The sequence below is a fragment of the Apodemus sylvaticus genome, chromosome 3, assembly GCF_947179515.1.
Source record: "Apodemus sylvaticus chromosome 3, mApoSyl1.1, whole genome shotgun sequence".
NCBI classification, from domain to species: Eukaryota; Metazoa; Chordata; class Mammalia; order Rodentia; family Muridae; genus Apodemus; species Apodemus sylvaticus.
In genome coordinates this window covers 152,782,218-152,809,396 of record NC_067474.1, presented here as the reverse complement: position 1 = coordinate 152,809,396, position 27,179 = coordinate 152,782,218, and the positions used below count along the sequence as shown (strand labels likewise).

Sequence of the window (27,179 nt, the reverse complement as noted above, 5' to 3'; positions counted from 1 at the left end):
CAGTCACCACCACCACCAACAACAACATGAATTCTGTGAATTTCATGAGGGAAGGATCACACCCTCCAGCCCAAATATGTAAATGCTCTCATACTGAATTCAATTTCCTGCTGTGAGTATGTCTTACCAGTTACAAATATATAAGAATGGAGCCCCTGGGGTGCATCCAGCCAACCAGAGCTACACTCCCAGGATGTCATATTTTCTCCCTTAAGGTCAGGTATCAGCATAGAAGAGTTACCGTCTCAGCAGTTACTCTGAGAGGCTCAGCTGAAGACAAGGAGTTCCTCAATCCCTAAAGGCCGGGTGCCCTAGGAATCAATACTGAGCTGTGACCTCTTCAAGAGATGGGCGCTGCTCTCTTCCATTTCCTTCAGTATTTGGCAGCAGGCAGAGGCAGCAAGCGATTATGAAGGACTCAGACGGGAACAGCAAGCAGTCTGACAGGAACAGGGAGAAGGAGTAGTGGACAGGGACTGACAGACACCACACAAGGCTGGAGCTGAAACTAAGTCAAAGCAGCTGATTATATAGACCAAAATTTGGCAACGATCACAAAAGATTAAAACAAGTGGTTACAGAAGGTCTATATAAAAGTGACATAAAGCTTTATTAATTCACGGGAACGTCAAGCACTTAAAGATACCCATTCTTTTTTTTTTTTTTTTTTTTTTTTTTTGATTTTTCAAGACAGGGTTTCTCTGTGTAGCCCTAGCTGTCCTGGAACTCACTCTGTAGACCAAGCTGGCCTCGAACTCAGAAATCCGCCTGCCTCTGCCTCCCAAGTGCTGGGATTACAGGCGTGCGCCACCACACCCGGCTAAAGATACCCATTCTTGACCCGTGGCTTTTACTCTCTGTCTCCTGATCTTAGCTGGCACAATGTCTTTCCATCCTGTGTTCTTGCTCAAAGACCTGAGCGTGTGTTTTTTGTTTTTAAGATTTATTTATTTATTTAAGTGAGTACACTGTCACTGTCTTCAGACACACCAGAAGAGGGCATCAGATCTCATTACGGATGGATGGTTGTGAGCCACCATGTGGTTGCTGGGATTTGAACTCAGGACCTTCGGGAGAGCAGTCAGTGCTCTTAACTGCTGAGCCATCTCTCCAGCCCCACTGAGCGTGTGTTTTATACCAGCCTGAAATGCACTCTTTTGTGCTCCCTTCTGAAGCCATCCTCCGTCCCTAGATTGAAGCTTCTCTATCCAATATCGATGGGTTCTAAACAATTGCTCTTGAGATCATCCTGTTGTTCTTTGCTTAATAAGCACCAAGGAGGATGGCACCTTCCTAATCTCTCCAAGAGAGGCAGACGAAACCAAGAGACATGTCTGCCTCTCGTGTCAATTGCTCTCTCTCCATTCCTGTAAGCTCCCGTATAAGGAGGAGGTTCATCAGTGGGTTCTGGAATTTTATAATCTTTCCCCTGAAATTTCAGAGGCACCCATAATCTGTTCCCTATGACATAAACTGGACCTTCTGAGTTATAATGGTGACTGTTTCTTTTATGGGAACACTACTTTCATTTGCCTTTTCTTGGGAAAGAGTCTTTCCAGGAGTTTTTGCAAATAATTCCTCTTGCTGCAACTGGTCCTATATACTATTCCCCTACTTGGGTTTTTGGTATTCTGTTTTAATCATCGCTTGGAGGACAGAAGGAAGTTTGGCAACAAAAGGAGGAACTGCTCTTAAAGCTTCCTCAGTATCTAATTTCCAAAGAACAAGGCCTTCTTTATCATGGAAGGCTGAGTCCCTTGAACTTTGTGCCTCAATTCGGTGACCAGGTCACGTAGACGCCACTGGGGTTGGAGTGGCAAGAGCTGACTTTTAGCGTTAGCCTACAGTGTGGGGCCTTGGGTATGGGGCCCTTCAGCCCTTGACAGCAGCCACTGATACAGTTCTCATTCGAGGGGGTGGGTGGGTGGAGGTGGGGGTGGGGCAGAGAAGCTTAGCTGTGGAAACTTCTCCCTCTGCAGTAACCAGAGATTGGAGGTTCTCATTTATTTCGGTTCTCATTTCACGTGTGTGTGTGTGTATGTATGTGCGCGCGCGCGTGTAAGTCAGAGGACATCTTGCAGAAGTCAGTTCTCTTCCACCATGAATTCAAGTTGTCAGTTTCAAAGGAAAGTGTCTTTTTTTTGGGAGGGAGGAAGGACAGACAGGGTCTCTCTATGTAGCTCTGGCTGTCCTGGATCTCGATGTGAAGACCAAGCTGGCCTTGAACTCACAGAGATCTACCTGTCTTGGCCTCCCGAGTGAGTGCTGAGATTAAAGGCATGAAGACCATAACTGGTTGATGTAAATTGTCTTAACCCTCTGAGTTATTTTGCTGGTCCAACAAAAGCTTTTTAATTGGGCCTGATGTAATACCTCAGGTAGGCAGGAGTGTCTGCTGACTGATTCAAGCAGTAAGCCTGGGCAGTCTGTATATAAAGTGTTTATAGACTGGTGGGTGGAAATGAGTGCAGGCTCTTCTGGAGTTACTGAGGCTTGTAACAAGTCTGCTACAAACAGCCTGTGTTGGACTGTGCCTTGAGGAGTGGGAGCAGCCAGCCAAGTTCTAGTGGTTGTCCTTTTTAAAAGATTTATTTATTTATTATATGTGCACTGCAGCTGTCTTCAGATGCACCAGAATAGGGCATCAGATCTTATTATGGATGGTTGTGAGCCACCATATGGTTGCTGGGATTTGAACTCAGGACCTTCAGAAGAGCAGCCAGTGCTCTTAACCACTGAGCCATCTCTCCAGCCCAAGCTTCAATACTTAGCACTGGGATTTTGTTGATTTTTGTTTTGTGACAGGCTTTGTCTGTGTCAACAGTTCTGGTTGCCCTGGACCTTGCTCTGTAGTCCAGACTGGCCTCAAACTTGGAGAGATCTGCCTGCCTCTGGAGTGCTGGGATTAAAGGAGTATTGTTTTATATTTAAGCAATTAATTTATTTTACATGAGATCCCTATCTGCACATACACATAAATGTTGGAAGAGGTCAGATCCCATTACAGATGGTTGTGAGCCACCATGTGGTTGCTGGGATTTGAACTCAGGACCTCTGGAAGAGCAGTCAGTGCTCTTAACCACTGAGCCATCTCTCCAGCCCACACAGCAAAGTTTTAACAGTACTCAACACCCGCTTTGTATCCCAAGCGAGGCGGGTCTCCTGTTTATTTCACCACTGCTAAGCTCTATCTCCTGCTTCTTTTGTTGTCTGGACTGTTCTTTTTGTGAGACAGTCTCACTTGTAGCTCAGGCTAGCCTAGAGCTATGAAGCCCAGGCTGGTCTCGAAACCATCACTAACATGTTTTAAAACAAACCTAGCAGTTCATGTGAGAATGTGTGTTTTGAGACTGGCTATAAGGCTCACCTTAAACTCATGATTCTCCTGCCTCAGCCTCCGGCGTACAGGGATTTTTGTGGCACGCTGACTGGCACGGACCACTGGATTTTAACTGACAGTACCCTGACCCTCCATTTTGTTTTGAATAACTATCACATCAAGCAACTTAACTCTCGGATGACTTTCTGGGCGATGAAAGTTGGTAACTCCAGCCCAGTGGGAGGGGCTTGTGCTTTTGCTACAGATGAGGATGGTGTCTGAGTATGAACAGACCTGTGTACAGGTTCCTCCTGTGACAGCCCCTTAGAGCAGTGGCCTCATCTGGACTCCCACATCGGGCCTCTTCCCTGCTTCCCAGGGCCTAAGTGGTGGTTGCTGCCGGGTGCTCAACTGTCATGACCTTGTGCTCAGCTCACACGGAGACTGGCAAGTAGCAACTGCCAGCCCTGGGATTTCTCTTCTCTAGCCCTTTGGGCCTCAAATCTGTAGGAGGGAGTTGGGGAGGAACAAGGCGGTACACTTGCTCGCACTAGTTAGCTCTCAGTGGCCCTGATAATGTGCCAGAGACAAACAGCTGACGAGCACGAGGGTTAATGTCAGCTCATGGCTTCAGCCTCTGCTTTGGGCCAATAGAGAATCTGAACATTTGGTGCGGACATACCCCCAGTGACCCACTTCCCTAAGTAGGCCTGCCTCTCAAAAGCAGCAAAAGCTGGGACCAAGGCCCAGAGTCATAGCTGAGAAACCAAGAGATGACATGATTAGCGGCATCCAGGAAGACTAAAGCCACTTTGGAAATTATAAGTGGCTGGGCAGTGGTGGCACATGCCTGTAATCCCAGCACTTGGGAGGCAGAGGCAGGTGGATTTCTGAGTTCGAGGCCAGCCTGGTCTACAGAGAGTTCCAGGACAGCCAGGGAGGGGTTGTGGTGCCAGCTATTTAGTAGTCAAGCAGGAGAACTACTTGACTCTAGAAATTTTAGGTCAGTCTGGACATTGTACATAAAATAAAAATAAATAGATCATTAAAAAAAAGATAAAAAAGCCGGGCGGTGGTGGCGCACACCTTTGATCCTAGCACTTGGGAGGCAGAGGCAGGCAGATTTCTGAGTTAGAGGCCAGCCTGGTTTACAGAGTGAGTTCCAGGACAGCCAGGGCTACACAGAGAAACCCTGTCTCGAAAAACAAAACAAAACAAAAAGATAAAAAAGGAAAAGCTTTAGTCTGGGTCAGATTACCCAGCATGCACGCATGCAATCCTGGGTTTGAGTCTCAGTGCTTAAACCAGGCACAAGTCTGTCCCTATACCTGGGACACAGAAGATCAGAAGTTCGAGGTCATCCTCAGCTACATGGCAAGTCTGAGGCCAGCTTGGACTACCTGAGAACCTCTTTCAAAGCAAAGGAACAGAAGCAAGTCTACAGAATCCTGATAAACATTAACAATACTCACAGCGACTTTAATTATATATCTAAATTATTCCACTTCTGAGGATTTAGTAAGATGATTCGGAAGGAGAGATTCAAAGCACGTGCCTTTTAAATCTATGTTTGTTTTTGAGAGATCTCATTACATATCCCTGGCTGGCCTGAAACTCACTACATAGGTCAATGTTGACCTCACACGTGGAGTAAACCTCCTCCCTGAGTGCTGGAATTAGCAGGTGTGCATCCCCACGCCCACCTCATCCTGTCACGTGTAGAAGAGTGAGGGGTGAGACTGCATCAGGACACAGTGAGGAGACCCTCTCCAGTGTGCTCTCTGAAGCCTAGCTCCTGGCTCCACCCTTTCTCTCGGGTCCCCAGCAGGGTGGAGGGAGGTGTTGAGCAGCAGAGGAGACAGTCTGAGGTTCAGCCCCGGCTGCAGCCAGGCCAGACACCTGCTTTATTCAGATGGGAAACAGGTGGAGACCAGCAGAAAAGGCCACACTAGGTCATTACTGGGCAAGGAACAGCCAGGGTGCGACTCCAAGAGGTGGCAGAAAAGCCCCTGGCACCTTGAGCCACAGCAGTCTATCTGAAGTAGTTGGGACACTCGTGGGCGACCAGGTTCCAGGCCTGGTTAAAGGCATCCACGACAGCTGGCTCCAGGGGCCCTTCCTCAGTGGCAGCCAAGTTCTGCTCGAGTTGCTCCAGGCTGGACATGCCCAAGATGACTGCGTCCCCTCGGGTGCCCTGCAAGGGAAGACAGCCAGAGCTCAGTACACTCTGCTAGTTGGTGGGTCCTGTCACATGCCCCTCCTTGCCTAACCCCTGGTAAGATCTGAGATCTTTGTGTATTTCTGTCCTGGACACCCAGGAAGAATGGAAGGTGTCTTTGTCAGCTGAACACACGTGACTCTGTTCTTGTCTCGTTACAGGAGCTCTTCCCTAGGAGACGTACGTAAAAGCCTACCCTGTCTGTAGGACACTTGCCTCACGCCTGTGCAGCAAGCTCCCACAGCGGCTCCCTAGCCTCGAGGAGGTGTTTTAGAGATCACTGCATGGCAAGGGTGGGTCTCCCAAAGGGGCAGCAGCTGAGCTCTGGGCACTGGGCTACCTGGAGCTCTGAGTGGTGGTACATCCAGCGCAGGGCAGCCGAGGTCATACTGGGGGCACTGGTGCCATAGGCGGTCTGCAGGGCCTTTTCCACCAGGGCTATGGCCTCAAAGTGGTGTTCCTTCCAGAAGCTGAGGGAGTGGGGAGAAAGGCACGGGCTGAGAATCTTCAGTCACACCGGGAGCAGAAGCCAGAGAGCCTGCCATGGCACCGTTCCCACCCCGTTCTATAGGGTGGAAGGAGCTGTGCCCTCTGGGAGCTGCTTCTGCTTCCAGGGCACAGAAGCCCCTGGGGTGCCCACTGCTAGAGGTGAAGACTCCCGTCTACCACTCCCAGTGCAATAGAGAAGCTACCGTAAAGTCAGACTTGGCCCCAGAACCTGAAAGCCTCCACCCAAGGTCTTCCCTTTCCCTCTTGGCAGGTTACTTCTCAGAGTAGCAAAAACTTCCAGGACCTCAAGGTCTGGGGGTGGGAGTGGGGCTTCCTCATTTCCTTATATAGGAAGAAGGAAATGAGAAACCCCAGGATTTGCTGTGTCTTATGGGAATCAGGAACAGAAAAGGGAGGCAAAGGGAGGTGGTTTCTAGCCCAAGCATAGGTAAGAACTTCCTGTAAGAGAACGGGACTTCCCACCCTACCCATCCCGGCGCAGAGAGCCCCAGTCACCGGTTCCTGTAGGTCTCAGCCCAGTTATTCCCAAAGAAGCGGCCCGCAGGCTGTTTCCCATCCTTGTCTTCATATTTATACTTTCCAGTCAGCAGGCCCCCTGTGGGAAGGCCGCAGTCAGACCTGGCCCAGGCTCCTCCCAGAGGCTGTCAGATCTTTCCAGCTCTGAACTGGAGAGGAGGGAGCCGAGAAACAGCATCTGTAGAGTCAGGCCAGACACCCCCTCCCACCCCTAGAGCTGCTTACCAGCCAAAGGGTTATAGGCGTAGAACCTCAGTCCGAAGTATCTGAGGCAGGGGAAGAGCTCCTTCTCCACCTGCCGGGTGGTGGCGTTGTACATGCCCTGTAAAGTGTGGATGAATCAAGGGAAGAGATCCAGCCTTCCTTTTTTAAAAAATAATTTATTTTGGAAACTTTTCTTTTTCAGAGATGGGTCTTGGTAAACTGGCCAGGCTGTTAAATTCTCGGACTCATTGATCGGACTAAATTGATCTTCCTGCCTCAACTTCCCCAGGAGCCAGGACTTGGAGCCTGTACCTCGGGCCTTCAGGCCTTCCGCTTTTTAAGTTGTATTTATTTTTGTGTGTCTGTAGATATGTGCCATGTATGTGCATGGGTGCAGAGGCCACGAGAGGATGTGGAGCGTCCTGTTCTCTTGCTTTCTGTCTTATTCCCATGAGACAGGGTCTCTCACTGAGTCTGGAGCTGGGCGAACCCTGTCTCTTGCCTTCCACAGAACTGGGTACCAGGTGCACAGTGGCAACTGGCTGTGTGTGTGTATGTGTGAATTCCCAGGTGAGAATTCAGGTCCTCACCTGAATGCATTTTTACCTGCTAAGCCTGGTTTTTGTTTTTTGAAACAGTCTTGCTCTGTAGCCCAAGCTTGCCTTGAACTTCGTGAGCCTCCTGCCTCAGTCTTCCAAGTGCTGGATCACGCGTATGTGACACCAAGCCTGGCTTTGCATCTCCTACTTTGAACACTCTATACTGACCCCATCCCAGGTTCAGTTCTGTCTAAAGTCTCTAGGGAGGAGAGGGTGTCGTCAGGCACATGGTATATATGTGTGTGTGTGTGTGTGCTGTCCAGGATCACCAGTCCACAGCTATCTCTAGGCCTCCTCTACAGATGGGATGCTGAATTTACAACTATTTAAAAGTTTAGCAAATTCTCTGCTTCCAAGAGGTATAATAATAAAATCCAAAATACAGACAGCAGGCTGAGGTGTCACTTAGTGAGAGCACCTGCTGGCATAGTCAGGTCTTAGTTTCAACCAACAGAGCCACAAAATAAACCACCATAACAAAAGCATGTAGGGGACTTCAGCGAAGGAGCGGTCTAGGGCAGGTGGGCTCAGTACACAAAGGTGACGGGATTCTATGGAATCAGCGTACCTAGGGTAAACAATGAAAAAACTTTTTCTCAATGTAACTAGGGTAGACATCAGAATGAAGAGTTGCTTTCTAGGAGTCCTCTGACGGTGAAGAAATCACTATAGAAAGCAGTGATTGGTTTCTGTTATCTGTGGAGTTTGTTTTTCTGAAGGTGATTTACAACCTGTGCATGACCTCTTAGTTGCAAGAGGTCCTGGCAATCCTAGACCCTCTTCCATTACTGAGTACTGCAAACAGTTCACAACAGGGATTAAAACTGCAGGGGCGTGGTGTTTTTCTTCAGGAAACATAGAGATTAGATTAGGGGCTTTGGTATGAGAAACGTGTTCTATCCCCCAAACCCTTTTGTTAACAATCAATAAGCGGGGCTGGAGAGATGGCTCAGTGGTTAGGAGCACTGACTGCTCTTCCTGAGGTCCTGAGTTCAAATCCCAGCAACCACATGGTGGCTCAAACCATGTGTAATGGGATCCGATGCTCCCTTCCGGTGCGTCTGAAGACAGTTAAGGTGTACTCATATAAATAATAAATAAAGTTAAAACAAAAACAACAATAACAAAACAATCAACAAGCCTGCTTCTGCCATGGAAGCTCCCCATGCCTCAGAGCTTGATTACACCTCGGCCTGACCCTCCTCCTGCCTCAGAGCCTGATCACACCTAGGTCTGACCGTCTTTTTTTGATCATTCTGCTTAATTCAGAACATCCATATGTGAAGGTGTGGTTCAGAGCCTGGACCCCAGGGGCTGTGGATGGGGGAGATCTGAGGGGATTCCCAGGAAAGAGCCTTCTAGGCCAAAGCTGAGCACTTCTTTCAGGTGTGGAGAGGCATGTTCTAGGCTGACGTGCAGGATGGGTGGGCAGAAGGGGTCAGGATGTGTGCTCCCTCAGCAAGTAAGCAGGTGGGTGCACAGCCAGGCTGGCGAGAGCCAAGGCGGTTGGTACCTGCTTTGAAGAGGGGAGGGGCCGCTATGAGGGTAGAAGGAGGGGGTCAAAGCTCAAGAAAACTCGTGATCAGTTGAACCCCGAAGCCTGGGTGGCCCTAGCATGGCAAGTTCCCCTCACCTGGTACACAGTTGGCATGATCCAGCCATTTTTCTTACAGAGGGTACAGATCTCAGCCACCTCCCAGGAGGCATAGTTGGACAAGCCAAGCTCCACAAACTTGCCCTGCAGGGGAGAGGACTCAGTTACAACTCAGCTCAGCCCACAGATCCAGGAAGAGAAGACTGACCTGGTGAGGAAGCTGGGAATGGAGTCTGTGGCCAGGGAGCTCACTATCTCAGCAGACACAGGCCAGAGGGCTCAGGGCCCTCCCTCACCTCCTGATGCAGCTGGTGGCAGGCACGAAGCGTCTCCTCCACAGGAGTTCCGTGGTCAGGAGCGTGTAAGTAGAAGAGATCTGCCCGGGGACACTGCAGCCGCTTCAGAGATGTTTCTAATTGGGACCGGACACTGTCGGGCTTCAGTGACTTCCCATCCCAGGGGTTGGCCTTGGTGGCGATTTTCACTGGGAGCAAGATTATGATTAAGATTTATTACAAGGCTGGGCATGGTCGCACACAATTTTAATTCCAGCATTCAGGAGGCAGAGGCAGGTGGATCTCTGAGTTCAAGGCCAGCCTTGTCTACACGGTGAATTCCACGACAGCCAGGGCTACAGAGAGAAGCCAACCCTGCCTCACAAACAAACAAACACAAAAAAGAAAAAAGGATTTATTAGAATTATTCACTGGCCATGCAAATGTGACTGCTTCTGGATAAATTACTTAACTTAGCTCCTATTCTTAGGGTCTACATTTCTTTCTTTTCTCTTAAAAATTCCAGGTAGAGGGCTGGAGAGATGGCCCAGCAGTTCAGAGCCCTGGCTGCTCTCCCAGAAGTCCTGAGTTCAATTCCCAGCAACCACGTGGTGGCTCACAACCATCTGTAATGGGATCTGACTCCCTCTTCTGCAGAGATACATGCATACAGAGGGCACTCCCATGCATAAAATACATAAAGGAATCTCAAAATTCTAGGGAGTTTTAAAATCTTTCTGATTTTTACATGCTATCTGTGAACTGAGGGAGTTTTAAAAGTAATTTTTAATTAAGAGTACAAACTTGGGGCAGTAGAGTTGGCTTGGCAGCTAAAAGCACTTGTTCCTGCAGAGGGTATAGGCTGGGTTCCCAGTATCCACACGGCAGTTTAGAACCATCCATCATCACTTTAGTTCCAGAGGATCCGATACCCTCTTTGGGTACAAGACACACACGGTACACACCCACACATGCAGGGAAGACACTTGTCCACATATAATTAAAAAAAAAAAAAGGACATCTTTGAAAGTTTTAATTTTTTTTTTAAGAGAAAGTACCTAAAGACATTAAAAGAAGACATGTTGGCTAGTAAGTTGTCTCAGTAGATAAAGGTGGTTGCCATACATGGCTACATTTTTATGTGAAAGTATATATACCTCAGGGAGGGCAATATGGGACTTGAGACATGATTGTGCAGACTCCCTGGTGCTCAAACACCATCTCAGACCTTGGACGTGATGTTCCCAGGTATTGTTGGGATGCTGTGGGCCCATTAATTGGCTCCTTCTCACCACAGAATGCAGATAGGGGCTGGAGAGATGGTTCCACAGTTCAGAGCACTGGCTGTTCTTCTGGAGGTCCTGAGTTCAATTCCCAGCAACCACATGGTGGCTTACAACCATCTATGAGATCTGGCGCCCTCTTCTGGCATGTGGGTGTACATGCAGAAAAACACTCATACATTAATTAAGAAATAAAGACTGAAAATGGAACTCAAGGGGCCAAGCCTGAAAGCAGAGAGACCCTTAAAGGCTAAGAATTTAGGCGAGAGGGGCTGGAGAGATGGCTCAGTGGTTCAGAGAACTTACTGTTCTTGCAGAGCATATAGAGGTTCCCAGAACCACACATGTTGGCTTACAATCATGTGTAATACAGTTCCAGGGTATCCAGTACCCTCTTCTAGCCTCTGTGGGCAAACGCATATATGCAGGAAAAATAAACTTAAAAAAAAAATTAGGGAAGGGAAACAGGGGCCTGAATATGTTCCTTTTTTGCTTTGTTTGTTTTTCGAGACAGGGTTTCTCTGTGTAGCCCTGGCTGTCCTAGAACTCACTCTGTAGACCAGGCTGGCTTCGAACTCAGAAATCAGCCTGCCTCTGCCTCCCCTGAATGTGTTCCTTAATATTAACCAAAATCCCTTTCCGACTCTCAGCGGCCTGTACATCCCACCGTACTGTAGCTGCTCCTCAGTGCTCAGCTGTTTCTCCGCAGCTAGGGAACCAACAACCTGGACCGATGGACGACGGATGGGTGGATTCTGGCCAAGGACAAGGGGAGCCCTCTGATCCCACAGCATCTCCCTGCTACAACACCCGCCCCCTCCCCCGCGGCATTCTTTTACCCCCTCCCCGGCGGCTAAACTTTTACCGCAGGTGTAACCTGAGGACTTTGGCCCCATGAGTCCTCAGACCCAAAGAAAAAGCAGAACGGGACTAAAGAAGGGGGGGGGGGGGGTGTGGAGGGAGAAAAAAACCAAGACATTCATGATCAGTGATGTCACCCAGGCGAACTCTGCAGCATTCAGCCTGAGAGATAAGCTCACTCTTGTGAGCTCAACCCCACAGTGAGTCTAAGGAGCCCACAGCGCAGGAACAGGGAGGAGGAACCGCAGGAGGTAAAAGCCAGGCCTCTTTGTGTATCAGGCTCCCTCCTGAGACTCCAACAGCCTCAAGCAGATGAAGGGCAGTCCCCCTCCACTCCCACCACGGGACACACACCCCGCTGATCACCCTGCCCCACACATGTATGTTGCATCCCTCAAACGCCATCTTCCAACAGCTAAGACTGCAGCCTCTGGTGCACCCTACTTACACTGTAGGGTCCATCCATCCCCAGTGCTCTGTGGGCTTTGCCTACTGCTCTCCCCGAGACCTCCACAAGCTATTCCTTTCTGCACTTCCTCAGCAATCACGGCTTCGGTCTTCCTCGTTAGACTTTTAACTCTCCGTGGAGAAATCACTTCTCCCACGGTAGCCTACACAGTTTGTAAGACCTGGCACAGAGAGTGGGCACAAAGGCCGAAACGCCCTCTTCCGAGGGCGCCACCTTTCCACCCCCGCCCCCAGCTGGCAGTGCCCCTTAAGCATTGCTGCCACAGGTCTCCTTGAGACCCACAGGTACTGTCAACTGCATGGAAAAAAGTCTAGTCCGGACCAAAGACCGGAGTAATAAGCGTGCTCCTGGAGCGTAGCGGTGGTGAGGGCAAGAGGGGAGGGCATGAACCAAAAACCTGGTGGGGGCGGGAGGGGGACGGCTATGGGCGACTGTTGGTAGGGAGGCAGGGATGGGGCCACAGTAGGCTCGAGATTAGAGAAGGGAGCTTCCTCGCACCCGCCCCGTAGCTGCAACTCTAGAAGCTTCGAAGGAGAGGCGGGACAAAGTTCGGTTCACTAGTTCAGAACTCCAGTAGCTCTGGGAGCTTGGGGAAGACAGAGCTGTGAATCCTGAGTTTACGAAGGTCCTGGATGCAGACCCTGGCCGGTGCACGCCGGGTGCGGGCACCAGCTCAGATCTACTCGGTGCGGAGCGGGGGCGACGGGGAAGGCCGAGTGCAGCAGTTACCTGTGCAGTCGCCGCTGCCCAGCCCGAGCCCCAGGCCGCCCAGGATGCTCTCGGACTGGCCGTCGGAATACATGAAAGCCGTGTCCAGCTCGCTGTGGCCACGCTCCAGGAAGGCGCGTACCGTCGCGGCGCTAGCGCTCGCATCCATGCGGCGCCCCATCTCCATGGTGCCCAGCACCGTAGCGGGCCGGAGAGGGGCGCCAGAAGCGGCGCGGGGTGGCGGAGGCCGGGACATGGCGAGAGGACGCGCGACCGAAGGCCCGGAGCGCCGCGCGCAGCGAACAGCCGCGCGGCCTACGGCTCGGGACGCTGCACGCAGCATGGAGACTGCGCCTGCGCGCTCGCAGCTTCAGGCTCCGCCCACCCCGTGGGGGGCGGGGCGTCGCAGAGGTCAGCTGACCCCGGCGGGCTGCGAACCTGAAGCTGAGACCTGCTACCGCCGCGCTTGAACTGGTGAGGATGAAGGGGGCTGGCGCCCGGCCCGGGCTGGGGGTCGGGACGCCGGGCGCGCCCAGCCAAGTCTTTCCGACAGCCTCCTCCAGCTCTGCACGGTCCCCGGCGCTGGTCCCCTCCTGGGGAGCGGGATCTTGGGTCTCAGCCCGACCTGGCCAGAGATCCCGGACGGCCCCACTTCTCACCTGCCGGTCCCTGCCTTCCGGCCTCTCCTCTCGGCTTCCCTGGACTGGGTGGCCTTGTTTTCCCTGCTCTGGGCGGGGGCCTCGCGGCGCTTGCCCTAGCTGCTGCCCTGTCATTATCCCCTCCGAACCCGCAGAGTCACCGGAAGGAGTTAGAGCCTTGCTTTGGAGGCCTGGAATGGGTAGGATCCCGGAGCCATAGCGCTCCCCTGCCGCGTTCTCCCCAGCTCTGCAGGTAGGGAGCCCCCAGTGCTCCATCCTCGCCAAGCTCAGCGCAGGATCCCAAAGAGGCTTGGTTAGAAATGTGAGGACGCACTCGGGAGGTAGAGGCAGGCGGATATCTGAATTCGAGGCCAGCCTGGACTACAGAGCTAATTTCAAGACAGCCAGGGGCTACCCAGAGAAACCCTGTCTCAAACCGCCCCCAGCCCCACTCGCCCTGAAAAGAAAAAAAAAAAAAAAGAAGTATGTAGTTTCGGGTTTTGTTCACTTCTTGTGTACTCCATGCTACTGTGTGATCCAGGGGACTACATCAAGAACAGAATATTACTGTTGACTGTGCCGGATGTACTTTGGTGGGAAGCACCTCTCTGGCTTTGCTTGGAGTTTGGGGAGGAGCTGGGTGTGGCAGGAGATACTGTCTCCCAGCCAGCCTTTCGGGATGTGAACCATGAGAGCCAATTCTTCATAGTACTGGGGAGCATGTAGCTCAGTGGTTAGAGCACTTGCCGAGCGTGGGCTGTGGAGGTTTGGCTTGGGTTTTTATCCTGGTCTGCAGGGAGTTTAGGAGGTAAGAACCTTTTAGCATTTCCTTCTGGTTCTTCTTCCTTTTTCTTTTTTCTCTTCGTCATGCGTCCCTCTCCTCCTCCCTTACATTTTGCGAGCCTTCTTTGTACAGCGGGTGCCCGAGAGACTGGGAAGTATACAGAGGGGGTGGGGGCTGGGGGTGGGGTTGCTTGAAGAACACTGGTTAACAGGGACAGTGTGACAGTGTTGCATCTTCTCCAGCAGTGCGTTCCAGGGGATTGGAGGAGGTGGCGGCAAGGCCTCTTGGAGAAGGCAGTTTAGAAATGGGTCGGGGGTATCTTAACCAGGCCTTTGTGGTAGAGAGGGATTCCCTAGAGGCAGAGAAAGGTTGTGCAGGTGCCAGGAACTCTGAGGACCTGGGGCAGGAGATGAGGCTACGAGGGTCATTCTTGGGGTCCTTAGGACCTTGCCTCTGATTTTTTTTTCCCCGAGACAGGGTTTCTCTGTTGTAGCCCTGGCTGTCCTGGAACTACCAGGCTGGCTTCGAATTCAGAAATCCGCTGGCTTCGAATTCAGAAATCCGCCTCCCTCTGCCTCCCAGAGTGCTGGGATTACAGGCGTGCACCACCACCACCCGGCTGCCTCTGTGATTTTAAACTTGATCCAGTGTCAGAATGGAACCTGCGTCTGCTTTGGTGGAGAGCGCCTGCCTGGCTTTCCTTGGAGTCAGAGGGGAAATGGGCTTGGTAGGAGACGGTCTCCCTGGCCAGCCTTTCTGGACATGAGCCCTGAGAGTCAGAATCCTTCACAATAGAGGGGGATATAGCTCGGTGTTAGAACATGTAACTAGCATCTCTGAGATCCTAGGCCCCATCTTTGGTATCGAGGAGTCTTTGAAGAGAGCCCAATAGGATGTGTGTGGCTAATAAACAAGACTTCTTAGGGTGTGGTTTTTACCTAGACTGTGTGCAAATTGGGGTGCTAGGTAATCGCTCCCCAAATTGGCTGTGCTGATATCATCCACACCAGCCACTAAGACCAGGGAAGAACCTTCCAGCCATCCTGTGTCCCACACTGGAGCTGCCACAATGACCTGGCCAGACAGTGGCCCGAGGCACCCTTGCCCCCAGCTCTAGTAGCTGGTCACATTAGGGCAGAGAGGCTGAGCTTCCTGGAGAAAAGGAGCTGACTTGCTTCCTCTCCCAAGCAGGACCCTGCTCGCTGCAAGCTCAGCAGTCGTCCAGCCAGAGCTTTGTGAGGAGTGTAAGTGGGAATTAAAGTAGGGGAGTGAGTCCCGCCTGGATGAGGAAATGTCCTCTCAGCCCAGTGACGAAAGGGGAAGCCTGGGTCGTGGCAGGCTCAGTGAAACCTCTCCCATGGTGACTGGACTCTCTTGCTTTCTGACTGGGTGGCCCTGGCAAGTGACTTCCCTGGTGTGGTCTCGGCTTCTTCCAGAATTCCAGAATATGTCAGGAGGATCCATGAGGCTCAAGTGGGACAGTGTGTGAATCCCAGCCAGGTCTGGAGAAGATGGCTCCAGTTGACCCTTGTTTTCCCTACTCTCTCTAGGTTGTCCCGCACACAGAGTGACCGCACAGGAACTCTGTGTGGGTGGCAAGGGACTGAGAGAACCCCTTTCTTCCTGCTCCTTCAACTAGCCATACTCTGGCGTGGGCTGTGGCTGCCTTTCAGGTAGGTATCCTCCATGTCTTTCAGACTTTGGGAGGAATGTGGGCTCCAGCATCCAATCCAGGTATCCTGGATACTTAGGAACTGCCTTCTTTTTTAACTAATGGTTTTTGGGTTTGTTTATTTTTAAAGATTTATTTATATGAGTACTCTATAGCTGTCTTCAGATACACCAGTAAAGGCCATCAGATCCCGTTACAGATGGTTGTGAGCCACCATGTGGCTGCTGGGAATTGAACTCAGGACCTCTAGAAGAGCAGTCAGTGCTGTTAACCGCTGAACCATCTCTCCAGCCCAGGAACTGCCTTCTTATCCCCACATGAGGGATACATACTGCAGCGTTCCCTCCAGTGAGTCCTGGCCTCTGAGACCTTGTGGGTAGAGTCATGAAAAGGAACGGAAGCCTGGTCTGATGGTGTGGACCTGTAATCCCAACACCCAGATGTCTGACGCATGAGAATTGGAGGTTTAAAGGCCAGCTTGGATAACTCATGAGACCTTGTCTTGAGATACAAAATTAAAAAAAAACAATAAAGCCAGAGATACAGGACAATTGCTGCCCTCCTGTGCAGCACACAAAAAGCTCTAGATCTAACCTCCAAAACAAACAAACAAGCAAATATATCTAAATATTTACAAGTTGCATCAAAAGATGCCCTTGGCGTATAGGCCCGCCCACACTACCTATGAACTCATTTGATTGGCACAGCATCTATATCAAGTAGGGCTTGCGGTTATCCCCCACTGTGCAGAAGACAAGACCAGTAACTGCTGGTCACAGGGCCGTGAATGGGGCTAGACCTCCCAAGGCTGAAGAACTCTTTTTCCCTCTGTGTAGAACAAACCTTTGCCAGCCTCTGACCTGCGGCCTGTGTTCCCCCCTGGGACCCTCCCTCTGCAGCCATGGTCTGGAGGGCACTGGGCACCAGCAACTTTTCCATCTGCCCCAATGGCTCTGTCCGGTGGATCTGGGATGTGTTTGGTGAATGTGCCCAGGATGGCTGGGATGAGGCCAGCGTGGGCCTAGGCTTGGTCTCCATTCTCTGCTTCGCTGCATCTACCTTCCCGTGAGTATGTGGCTGTGTGGCGGGAGTGGGTGGGTGGTGGGCGGAAGGGGCGGGGCTTGGGGGTTGGTGGCAGTTCACTACTACACCGTGTTTGGGTAGTCCAGGGTTTGCCTAGCTGGTCATTGGCCTGTCTAGATCCCAGGCCAGATTCACTCTCCGCCTGATCATATTCATTGATGTCTAGCTTGCTATGAAGAAGGGAGGCTGCCTGGAGTCTAGACCTCATGCTAAATGATGTTGAGTAACCTATTCTACCATATATTGAGCACCCACTGTATTCCCTTTTCTACCGTATATTGAGCACCACTGTATTCCTGGCCCTTGTCCAAGTGCTGGGGCGTTTAACCTCATTTAGTGCTTGTAACAACCCAGTGAAATGGCAGTGAACCTTTCCCTGTCTCATAAGCGAGGTGTGCATTAGGTCATGTGCTCCACATTGCTCAGTTGGCAGGAGATGGGCATGGAGACTAGGAGGGCTGGGAGTCCTTCTGGCCATGCCCGTAAAGTGAAGAAAGGCTGGCTAGTGGTGAAGATGGCAGCGGAGGCTACAGGGGCCAGAGTGTCCACTTTCAGTTCCGACACCTATCGGCTGTGGCCCTGCTCTGGGCCCCAGATCTCATTTCCGCAGTTTCTGTACAGGCTGGCATGGTGTCTGCTTCTGTGAAGTGTGAGGGAGACCACCTGGCCACTCAGCAGAGGCACACAGGGCTGCAGGCAGGAAGAACTTGAAAATATGAGCTCCTAGCAGGCAGGAAGCAGCTGGCCAGGAACAGCAGGTGTATGAGAGAAGCAACAGCTACTGTCGTGCCTGGCTGGGCATTGTGGGAGGGTGAGGCAGGCGGAAGTGACCTCAGGAGTTCACCAGGGGCCCTATCATCTAAGGCTGGTGTCAGTGTTTGTAGAATTGTTCTTCGGCTGGGCATGCTGGTCCCAGTACTTGGGAGGCAGAGGCAGGTAGATCTCTGAGTTCAAGGACAGCCTGGTCTATAAATGGAGTTCTAGGGCAGCCAGGGCTATACCAATAAACCCAGTCTCCAAAACCAAAAATCAACAACCACGACAAAAATTGTTCTTGGCCTGGGGAAATGGCTCAGTGGCTAACGGCATTTACTGCTTTTGCAGAGGCTCTAGGTTTGGTTGCCAGCATCTATGTAGTTACTGCCCGGAAGTCCAGACAACAGCTGGAGATCTGACATCTTCTCTGGTCTCTGCACCAGGCACACACACGACACACATATATTATATGCAAGCAGGCAGAACACTTATAAACTAAAAATAAGTCTTTAAAAAAGATTTGCTTGTTCTCTGGGGGAGATCACTCAGTGTCAGGTGCTTGCTACACAAGTGTGCAGGTCTTAGTTTAATCCCTGAACCCGTGTAAAGATGACTACAGCAGTGTATGTCTGTAATCCCAGTGTGGACCAGCTGTCCTGGCATGTGCGGCTGTCAAGCAAGGTGGAAGGTAGAGGCTGCCCTCAGAGCTCTATGTGAACACTGTGCTTCCTGTATACCAATTTCCTACCTACCCTGCCGCTCACTCTTTACAGCTCCTTGGAGGCTGAGGCAGGAGGATCACAAGTTCAAGGCCAACCTGGGCTATCCCAGGAGACCTTGTAATCCTGAGCTCCTGACCTTCCGGCCCCTACCTCTCAGTTGCTGGGATCACACACACGTAGCCACCATCCCCTCTCTGTCTTTTTTGATTTCTTTTAAGGAAATGTTTATCTTACATGTTTGTTTATTTTGCTTGCATGTATGTAAGTGCACCACGTGTGTGGAGGGGTACCTGGTGCCTATAGAGGATGCTGGTTATGGATAATCGTGGGCCTCCACGTGCTTCAAATCGACTCTGGGTCTTTTGTACGAGCAACAAGCGCTCTTAACTATAGAAATGTCTCTCTAGTCTCATGAGTTTTGTTTAAAAAGTTACTTACCATTAATTCATTTATTTTGTTTCTGAGATGGTGTCTTAGTCAGGGTTTCTACTCCTGCACAAACGTCATGACCAGGAAGCAAGTTGGGGAGGAAAGGGTTTATTCAGCTTACACTTCCACACAGCTGTTCATCACCAAAGGAAGTCAGGACTGGAACTCAAGCAGGTCAGGAAGCAGGAGCTGATGCAGAGGCCATGGAGGGATGCTGCTTACTGGCTTGCTTCCCCTGGCTTGCTCAGCTTTCTTTCTTATAGAACCCAAGAACACCAGCCCAGGGATGGCACCACCCACAAGAGGCCCTCTCTCCTTGATCAATAATTGAGAAAATGTCTTACAGTTGGAACTCATTTCCTTACCTAAAGCTCCTTTCTCTAATAAGTCCAACTTGTGTCATTTGACCCAAAACCAGCCAGCACAGTTGGGGGTCTCACTGTCTTGCCTCGGCAACCTGAAACACGCTGTGTAGACAAGGCTGTCCTCAAATTTATAGGGATCTGCCTGCCTCTGCCCTAGTGCTGGGGTTAAAGTCTGGTGCCACTGCACCTGACTCTGAGTTTCTTCCTTTATCTTTCTTTTCTTTTCTTTTCTTTATTTATTTATTTTTATTTATTTATTTTTTTTTGAGACAGGGTTTCTCTGTCTGTCCCTGGCTGTCCTGGAACTCACTCTGTAGACCAGGCTGTCCTCGAACTCAGAAATCCACCTGCCTCTGCCTCCCAACTTCCTTTTTCTAAATTAACTTTTAAATTTTCATTTTATTTGTTTTCTATGTGTGCGTGTTTAGTCTGCATGCGTGTCTGTGCATCATCCGTGCGAGGCGTCCACAGAGGGCAGCAGATCTCTTGGGACTGGAGTTGTGGGCAGCTGGAAGCTACCACGTAGGTAGACCCAGGGCTTCTGCAAGAGCAGCCAGTGCTGTTAACCACTGAGCCATTTCTCTGGCTTCTCTACATTTCTTCTTTAAAAAAACAAAAATAAGGGCTGGAGAGATGGCTCAGCAGTTAAGAGCACTGACTGCTCTTTCGGAGGTCCTGAGTTCAAATCCCAGCAACCACATGATGGCTCATGGCCATCTGTAATGAGATCTGATGCCCTTTTCTAGTGTGTCTGAAGACAGTTACAGTTACTTATATATAATAAATAAATATTTAAAAATATTTAAAAAAAAATAAAAATAAAGCCAGGCGGTGGTGGCGCATGCCTGTAATCCCAGCACTCTGGGAGGCAGAGGCAGGCAGATTTCTGAGTTCAAGGCCAGCCTGGTCTACAGAGTGAGTTCCAGGACAGCCAGGGCTACACAGAGAAACCCTGTCTCAAAATAAGTAAGTAAGTAAATAAATAAATAAACAAATAAATAAAATAAAAATGTATATGCAAATACATGCACACATATAAACGATGTGTGTGTATGTCTGGGCATGTGCATATGTGTGTGCAAGGCCTGGTTTAGGCAATGCTGGGTTTTGAACCCTGGGCATGCTCTGCAGGCACACCGTCAGCCCTGCTACATCCCAGCCCTTTCTGAGTTTTTATTTTTATCATCTGTTATCTGAATGTATACAGATGGTTAGAATAAAAAGTTGAGGCCAGGCTAAATGGCACTTGGCATGCAAACCTGACAACCCAAGCTGGGTCCCTGGAAATCGCATACAGGTGGTGAGAGAGAACTGACTCTGCAAAGTTGTCCCTCTGAGGGCCACAGGTGTGCCCCCCACCCCCAATAAATTATTGTTTTAAAAAGCTGAGCCTGGCCGGGTGGTGGTGGTGCACACCTATAATCCCAGCACTCTGGGAGGCAGAGGCAGGCGGATTTCTGAGTTCGAGGACAGCCTGGTCTACAGAGTGAGTTCCAGGACAGCCAGGGCTACACAGAGAAACCCTGTCTTGAAAAAAAAAAAACAAAAACAAAACAAAACAAAAAAAGCTGAGCCGGGGCCCTTAGCAGCTGCAGCTCACTTTGCATTACATTTGGCTTCATGCATCTGAGCCACCCCGTGAGGAGCCTCAGGAACACTCTGGGGACCAAATGCCGGGGAGACAGAAGTCCAGGCATCTGGCCGCCCCCCTCCTCAGCTGTGCCCCGAGAGTGTCTGTGTCTTACCATCAGTAACTCCTGAAAACAGGGCCCGGCCGGTCCTCAGGCCCACCTTAGCTGCCACCACCCCGGCTTTCAGCTCCTACCCAACCAGATTTTAAAAAAGAAGCGGGGGGGGGGGGGGGGGCCTGGAGAGATGGCTCAGCGGTTAAGAGCACTGACTGCTCTTCCATAGGTCCCGTGTTCAAGTCCCAGCAACCACATGGTGGCTCACAGCCATCTGTAAAGAGATCTGACACCCTCTTTTGGTCCATCTGAGGATAACTACAGTGTACTTACATATAATAATAAATAAATCTTTAAAAAAAAAAGAAGAAGAAGAAGAAGCCAGGGTGCTTCTCAAAGCCAGGCCTGTACCTCAGGAACCCATACACAGCTTTTGTCCCCTCTGGAAGACCCCAGCGTGCCGTGGGGAGGATCTAAGTAAGGCTGTGGATCTGTCTGGTGGGAGACAGCTGCTGTGCCCCTGGGCTGGTAGGGTCCTGCCAGGAGGATTCCTCCACAGATGGAAGAAAGGCTCTGAGGATGCAGCCTGTGAAGTTCTGTGTTCCAACCTGAGGGTGAATACCTGGGCATCTCCTGCCTCCCGAGGCTCCAGTCATACTGAGTCCTGTTGGCTTCCTCAGGCCATAGGCTCTGAGTTTGCGTCCCCTCCTCTTCCACAGCCAGTACATCAAAGCCTGCAAGACAGGCAACATGGACCAGGCCCTGTCCCTGTGGTTCCTGCTGGGCTGGATCGGCGGAGATTCCTGCAACCTCATTGGCTCCTTTCTGGCCGACCAGCTTCCCCTGCAGGTGGGTGGGGCCTAGGCACAGTACGGGGTGGGGGTGTGGGGGCCTAAAAGGACAAATAGGGATAGCTGTGGGAGGAGAGGCTGGAGCTTCAGATCTGTTGGCCTGCACCCCGTGGCTACCATCCCGTGAAGCAAGGCATCTCTGTCCGAGTCTTGGTTTTCACACATTCCATGTAAGCGTATCACACTACGGGGTCTTGTGGTTCTGAGGGGTTGTGGGCCCAGATAAGTTTTCTGAGTTTGGAGCCCTCAGAGTAGCAAATGGGGTTTTCCTTGGGGAGCACAGGCATTATTCCGTGGCCAGCAGAACCGGGGTCAGGCAGGAAGGCCGAGGCTACCCCATCTCAGTGACTCCGGCCATGCTTTGTTGGCTGCCCAGGCTGGATTTTTCGGGACCCTTTGTCCACCTGGTCCTCCATCTGCTCAGGTAGGAGCAGGAAACTCTGTTCAGGTGAAAAAACGGAATCTAAGAAGTGAAGTGACGGGAGCTTGGGGTGCAGTGGGGGTGGGGGTGCTGGGGCGGTCCCATCATGGCCTGGGGCTGCAGCCAGTGCCTGGGGTCTGCTTCTCTTTCAGACCTACACAGCTGTGTATTACGTCCTGGCCGACCTCATGATGCTGACATTGTACTTCCATTACAAGTTCAAGAAGCGACCTTCTCCACGTGAGTCCGGGGTCACCTGGGTCAGCTGCCCTTGGGACCTGAGATAAAGCAGGCTGAGATAGAGACATGTAGCCATCAGTCCACAGGGAGGGGACTCCGCTTGCTCCCTCCTCTCTCTGGTTTAGAGCCAGAAATGACGGCGGGTTACAGCAGACTCCATGGCTGAGTGCTGACCCCCCTGCCCTGACTGTCTTTCCTCTGCATCCCTAGGGGAAGGGTACTGTTGTGTACCCATTCTGCAGATGAAGGACTGGAGCTCAGAGAGGCTAGGTCACTTGTCCAAGGTCACACAGCTACTGAGAAGCAAGGCTGGGACTCCCATCCTAGGCTGTCTGCTGTCATCCAGATAGCTAATCTTGGCTTCTCTCCTGCCTCAATCCAGTGTCTGCCCCTATCAATTCTGTGCTCTTGTTCATCTTGGGGACGGTGTGTATCACACCACTGTTGAGCAGCACTGATCCTGTGGCTGTCCCCAGGGAAAGCTTCCAGGGGCGGACGCTCCTGTCTGTGGAGCCAGGCAATAAGGTAGGTAGGAGACGGGTCTGTGGTGGTAGCGTGGGTAGGCCGGCTCTCCTTCCCTGGCATGATCACATAGATGTTAAGTTGTGGGGCTACTCTTCTGCTTGGAGAGACTGCCCCCTAAAACTCCCACCAGATATTGAGTGCCCCCTTCCACCCCCTCAGCCCTTCACAAAGAAGGAGGTCATCGGTTTTGTGATTGGCTCCGCCTCCAGCGTGCTGTACCTGCTCTCAAGGCTGCCCCAGATTCGCACCAATGTGAGCTTTTGGGGGGGTGGAGGGTGGGGTCACATGGAGGAGGGCTGCCAGGTTAAGCAGCAGTATGGTTCAGGAGTTTTGTTCAGAAGATCTAGACCACAGCAGCAGTTGACATGGGTAGAGTCACCCAGCTGGCCACGCCTCTTTCTGCCTCTGGGAGATTGGCTCCTTGACACACCTTTCACACATGAAACTGTGTCTCAGCAGTGTTGGAGGTCAGGTGCGAGGGAGTCGCTAAGCTGAGAAACCAGAGTGGACAGGAAGTGATGAGAACCGGCTGGAGGCGTGCTGGGCAGGAGGAGTCTGAGGGCCACGGCCAGGGGCCAGCAGGGCGTGCAGCTGGGATGCCATGGTCCTGGGAGCAGTGCTTGAGCCTGCATAGGGCTGTTTAGAGTGCCAAGCCCAGAGTGGGCATTGGGCACACAGTGAAAAGCCAGCTAGGAGTATGTATCATACAGGGTGCACGCGCGCACACACACACACACACACAGAGACTGTTACCAACCAGGTGATAAGAGCCCTTTCTGATTCTGGGGTTAGGGGACAGGGGTTCACTCTGTAGCCCAGACTGACCCTTCACTGGCTGTATAGATTAGGCGTGGCCTTGGATTCATCCTGCTTCAGCCTCCCAAGTGCATGCTGGGATTGTAGACAGGAGCCCACTTTGAGGTCTCTCACTCAGCCTCTCCCCCACAGTTCCTAAGGCAGTCAACCCAAGGCATTTCCTACTCGCTGTTCGCGCTGGTGATGCTGGGGAACACGCTGTACGGTCTCAGCGTGCTGCTGAAAAACCCCGAGGTGGGCCAGAGCGAGGGCAGCTACCTGCTGCACCACCTGCCCTGGCTCGTGGGCAGCCTGGGGGTGCTGCTGCTTGACACTGTTGTATCCTTCAAAGCGTGTGATGTTGGCAATGTTGGGTGGGCAAGGCGGCCTCTGCTTCAGTGTGCACATCCCTGCTAGCCCACCCCTCTATCTACATACCCATCCACCTGTCCATTAGCTCATTCACTTGTTCATCCATGTGTCCTTCCATCTACAATCCAGCCTTTAACATCCTTCATTTACCCGTCCACCATCCACCTATCCATCCATCCTTCCACCCACCCACCCACCCATCCATCCACCCACCCATCCATCCATCCATCTATCCACCCATCCATCCATCCATCCATCCACCCACTCATCCATCCATCCATCCATCCACCCATCCACCCATCCACCCATCCACCCATCCACCCACCCACCCATCCATCCATCTATCCACCCACCCATCCATCCATCTATCTATCCACCCACCCATCCATCCATCCATCCATCCATCCATCCATCCATCCACCCACCCACCCACTCATCCATCCATCCATCCATCCATCCACCCATCCACCCACCCACCCATCCATCCATCCACCCATCCATCCATCCATCCACCTATCCATCCACCCACCCCTCCATTTGCCAGTGTATCTGCCCATCCAATCTCCTGCTCACCTGTCCATTCACTCAGCCCCCCATTCAGCTTCCCATTTATCCATCCATTTATTCACCCACACCCACCCATCCACCCATCTCTGTGTCCATCACTACATCCACTGTGGATGGACCCGGCCAGGACCAGCACCATCAGTAGCAAGGACAGAATGAGCCTGGGTTTTGGGATAGTTACCTAACTTCAGTGGCACCCAGTGCTGCCGAGTGAATCACCACTGGACTGTTCTGGTTTGAGGGGGAAACAGAGGCCTCAACAGGTCATTGCACCTGGGCTGGGGGTGAACTTATTCAGGCACAAGGGGGCAGAGTCCCGGCACAGCCTGTGCAAAGGCCCTGAGGAACTGGAGTGCGCGCACCCCTGAGATGGGAACAGGAGCTGAGTGAAGAAGACGGGCTTGCGTGGACTTCGCTCCTATCCTCCGCTTCCTCACTGATGACAAGGGCGAACCACTAGTCAGACCCTCAGGGTTCAATCGCCGTCCCTGCCCAAGGTATCAGCTGCTGGCGTCAGTGTTTGAACACCCGCTCCAGGTGGCCTGTTAGTGTCGCCAAGTGGCTCAGCTGGACGTTATTTGGCTCCCACTTGGCAGGAAGTGAGCATGGTCCTTGTGTCAGCATTTGGTGCATCCCCATGGGATGTGGTAAGAGACAGAGACTTAAAGTCTAGAGGGTCCCCATGGCCCAGCCTCTGCGTGTTGTGGAGAGAAGAGGGTCCTATTGCAGGGTCCCTGATGGCAGAGCTGGGGCATCAAGGAGGGCACTCGGTGAGAGGGCAAGGCAGAACAGGGAGAGCGACAGGAGCAGATCCAGCCAGTGTGCCTGCTGTGCCTTAATGCTGTCCTCAGATCTCCATTCAGTTCCTGGTGTACAGAAGCCATGACGCTGCTGCTGTTGCTGCTGCCGCCACCGCCTCAGAGCGAGAGCCCCTCCTCCCCAGCTGACCAGCGTCCTGCATGACGGGAACCTCAGCAGTCATCCCAGGAAGGATGAGGGGTGGGCAGAGATGCTGCCACCGCTGGACTGGGCCTAGCATGCAGCCCGGAACTCTGGGCGTGCCTGCCTCCCCTCTATGCCTGGCCTGCAGACAGGTCTGGAGCTGGCTCGTCGTGCTATGCTGGGACATACCTCACAGGTATATGACAGCTGCCCAAGGAGCCTCCCTTGGGGAGGCACCCATAGCGGAGACCCCAGAGGACGGTGTGGTCACCTCCTGTCTACCTACCTCACTCTGACTGTACTCCTGGCTGCATCATAGTCAGGGGACCCAGCGTTGTCTGGACACAATTTAGTAAATGGTACCTTCCAGTTGGGCCTGTTTCTACTGCTTTTTCCCATGGTGCTTGGGGTCTAGGCCGGGACCCAGGACAAGTCCAGCCTGATAGGGAGACCATATACAGCCTTCCTGGGCCCTTGGCATCCTAACTTGTATCTCTCTGCTCTCTGTACACAGACCCTACCCTGGTGTGGGACACTGCAGCAAAGGGGACATCAGTAGGCTCTCTGTTCCTGGGGCTCCGTAAGAAGCAGATAACCAAGGGTAGGGTCTGGTTGAGCAGCACCAGGGGCTTGGCACGATGATGAGACCTTGGGAGTGTCCTTGCCAAGGCTGTGTAGGGTGAGGCGGTCAGCCCAAAGAGAGGCGGCGATCAGGTGTCTTGTAGGAACTCAGCGAAGGTTGCCTTTGAAATAGAGAAGAGGGGCAGACTGGAGCCTTCCTGAAGAAGGTGGGGACCCGAAGCACAGGCGGAGGGTAAGGCCAGCAGGAGACAGGGCCCAGGGGTGACGAGGGCAGAGGGGAAGGGACAGAGGTTGCTCCCAGCTGTCTTTGTTACCTCACCTTTTGGGGACAGAGGACCAGCCCCCTTCCCTGCTAGCCTCAGCTTACCCACTACGTTATTGTAGGCCCAGAAAGTCAGATGCGGGTCGGGGGCCACCTGCCAGAGACAAGCAGAGGACAGCCACCTCTGAGAGCTGTCTTAGCTTCTCTGCCCACAGCTAAAGAGAAGATCCTGACCCAGGCCCGGCTTGTGGTGCTCCCGGTCCCTGCTCCCAGCCCACTGTGGCTTCAGATGATCTTAGCAGCTGGATGTGTAGTTGCATGCCATCCTGGGGCGTGGCTCTATATTAGTCTCCTAGGGCCAGGAGGCATCTCTCCAAGTCCTGAAGATCTGGGGCCTGACCCTAAGTGCAGGCCTGAACCAAAGCTCTCCTGGGTCTGTCAGGAGGAGTGATGCCCCCCTGTGGGAGAGTCGTGCTTTGCCCACAGGAATGCCTGTCTGACAGGAGGTACAGTCTCAGGAAGATCACACTTCTCCAAACCTTGATTTCTCCTTTCGTCTGGAGGCTCCCTCCTGTGCTCCAGTAGGGGTCAGAGTAGGGGACTTGCAGATGCTCATGGCCTGGTTATTATATCTGCTAGGTGAGGGGTTCACGGACTTTAGGATTTCAAGTCTGTCTCCGCCCCATGAGCCTTGCGACTTAGGCCAATTCCGGATGCCTGTTTCCCTCTCCCACAACAATGAAAACTGTCACCGACCTCAGACCCTCCGTGCTGCCTGCATGAGTTGCACTTTTGGTTTTCTGTCCCAGCATCTGACACGTGGATGAAGAAACCGTCCCCATCCAAAAGGATGTAGCCATGTCTTACCTCCTCAGGAGGACAGCCAGCTTGACTAACACGACCCTGCTATAAAGATGGCCCTGTTCATTGCT

General features: G+C 52.1%; 2 protein-coding genes across 5 annotated transcripts; one reads left to right on the top strand and one right to left on the bottom strand.

The window, feature by feature from the left end:
• Positions 1-5,183: 5,183 nt before the first annotated feature.
• On the bottom strand, positions 5,184-12,914 carry LOC127681534 (aflatoxin B1 aldehyde reductase member 2). Its single transcript, XM_052177887.1, has 7 exons — positions 12,578-12,914; positions 9,257-9,444; positions 9,000-9,104; positions 6,789-6,885; positions 6,543-6,642; positions 5,878-6,007; positions 5,184-5,513 (listed from the first exon to the last, which is right to left on the bottom strand). Exons 1-7 carry the CDS (start codon positions 12,897-12,899, stop codon positions 5,352-5,354), a joined length of 1,104 nt encoding a protein of 367 aa, XP_052033847.1. The 5' UTR covers positions 12,900-12,914; the 3' UTR covers positions 5,184-5,351.
• Positions 12,915-12,942: 28 nt separating this feature from the next.
• Slc66a1 (solute carrier family 66 member 1) lies at positions 12,943-25,772 on the top strand. Of its 4 annotated transcripts, none has more exons than XM_052177889.1 (9): positions 12,943-13,030; positions 15,529-15,651; positions 16,487-16,715; positions 21,410-21,539; positions 22,115-22,202; positions 22,585-22,727; positions 22,887-22,979; positions 23,676-23,861; positions 25,313-25,772. In XM_052177889.1, the coding sequence occupies exons 3-9, from the start codon at positions 16,552-16,554 to the stop codon at positions 25,406-25,408; spliced, it is 900 nt and encodes a 299-aa protein (XP_052033849.1). In that variant the 5' UTR covers positions 12,943-13,030; positions 15,529-15,651; positions 16,487-16,551; the 3' UTR covers positions 25,409-25,772. The 4 variants fall into 4 exon arrangements, with proteins under 4 accessions (XP_052033849.1, XP_052033851.1, XP_052033850.1 ...); XM_052177891.1 differs by lacking the exon at positions 12,943-13,030 and adding an exon at positions 13,037-13,394; XM_052177890.1 differs by lacking the exon at positions 12,943-13,030 and adding an exon at positions 13,037-13,447.
• The last annotated feature ends 1,407 nt before the right edge of the window (positions 25,773-27,179 follow it).

What these genes read in the sequence shown, in the direction of transcription:
- LOC127681534 (XM_052177887.1), bottom strand. Translation starts at nt 12,899, where the DNA reads ATGCTGCGTGCAGCGTCCCGAGCCGTAGGCCGCGCGGCTGTTCGCTGC. An exon ending in GCCACCAGCTGCATCAGGAG is followed by an intron (nt 9,105 to 9,256) that starts GTGAGGGAGGGC and finishes TCTCCCCTGCAG; the next exon opens with GGCAAGTTTGTGGAGCTTGG. An exon ending in CGCCTATAACCCTTTGGCTG is followed by an intron (nt 6,643 to 6,788) that starts GTAAGCAGCTCT and finishes GCCTTCCCACAG; the next exon opens with GGGGCCTGCTGACTGGAAAG.
- Slc66a1 (XM_052177889.1), top strand. Translation starts at nt 16,552, where the DNA reads ATGGTCTGGAGGGCACTGGGCACCAGCAACTTTTCCATCTGCCCCAAT. An exon ending in TTCGCTGCATCTACCTTCCC is followed by an intron (nt 16,716 to 21,409) that starts GTGAGTATGTGG and finishes CCTCTTCCACAG; the next exon opens with CCAGTACATCAAAGCCTGCA. An exon ending in CCGACCAGCTTCCCCTGCAG is followed by an intron (nt 21,540 to 22,114) that starts GTGGGTGGGGCC and finishes CTTCTCTTTCAG; the next exon opens with ACCTACACAGCTGTGTATTA.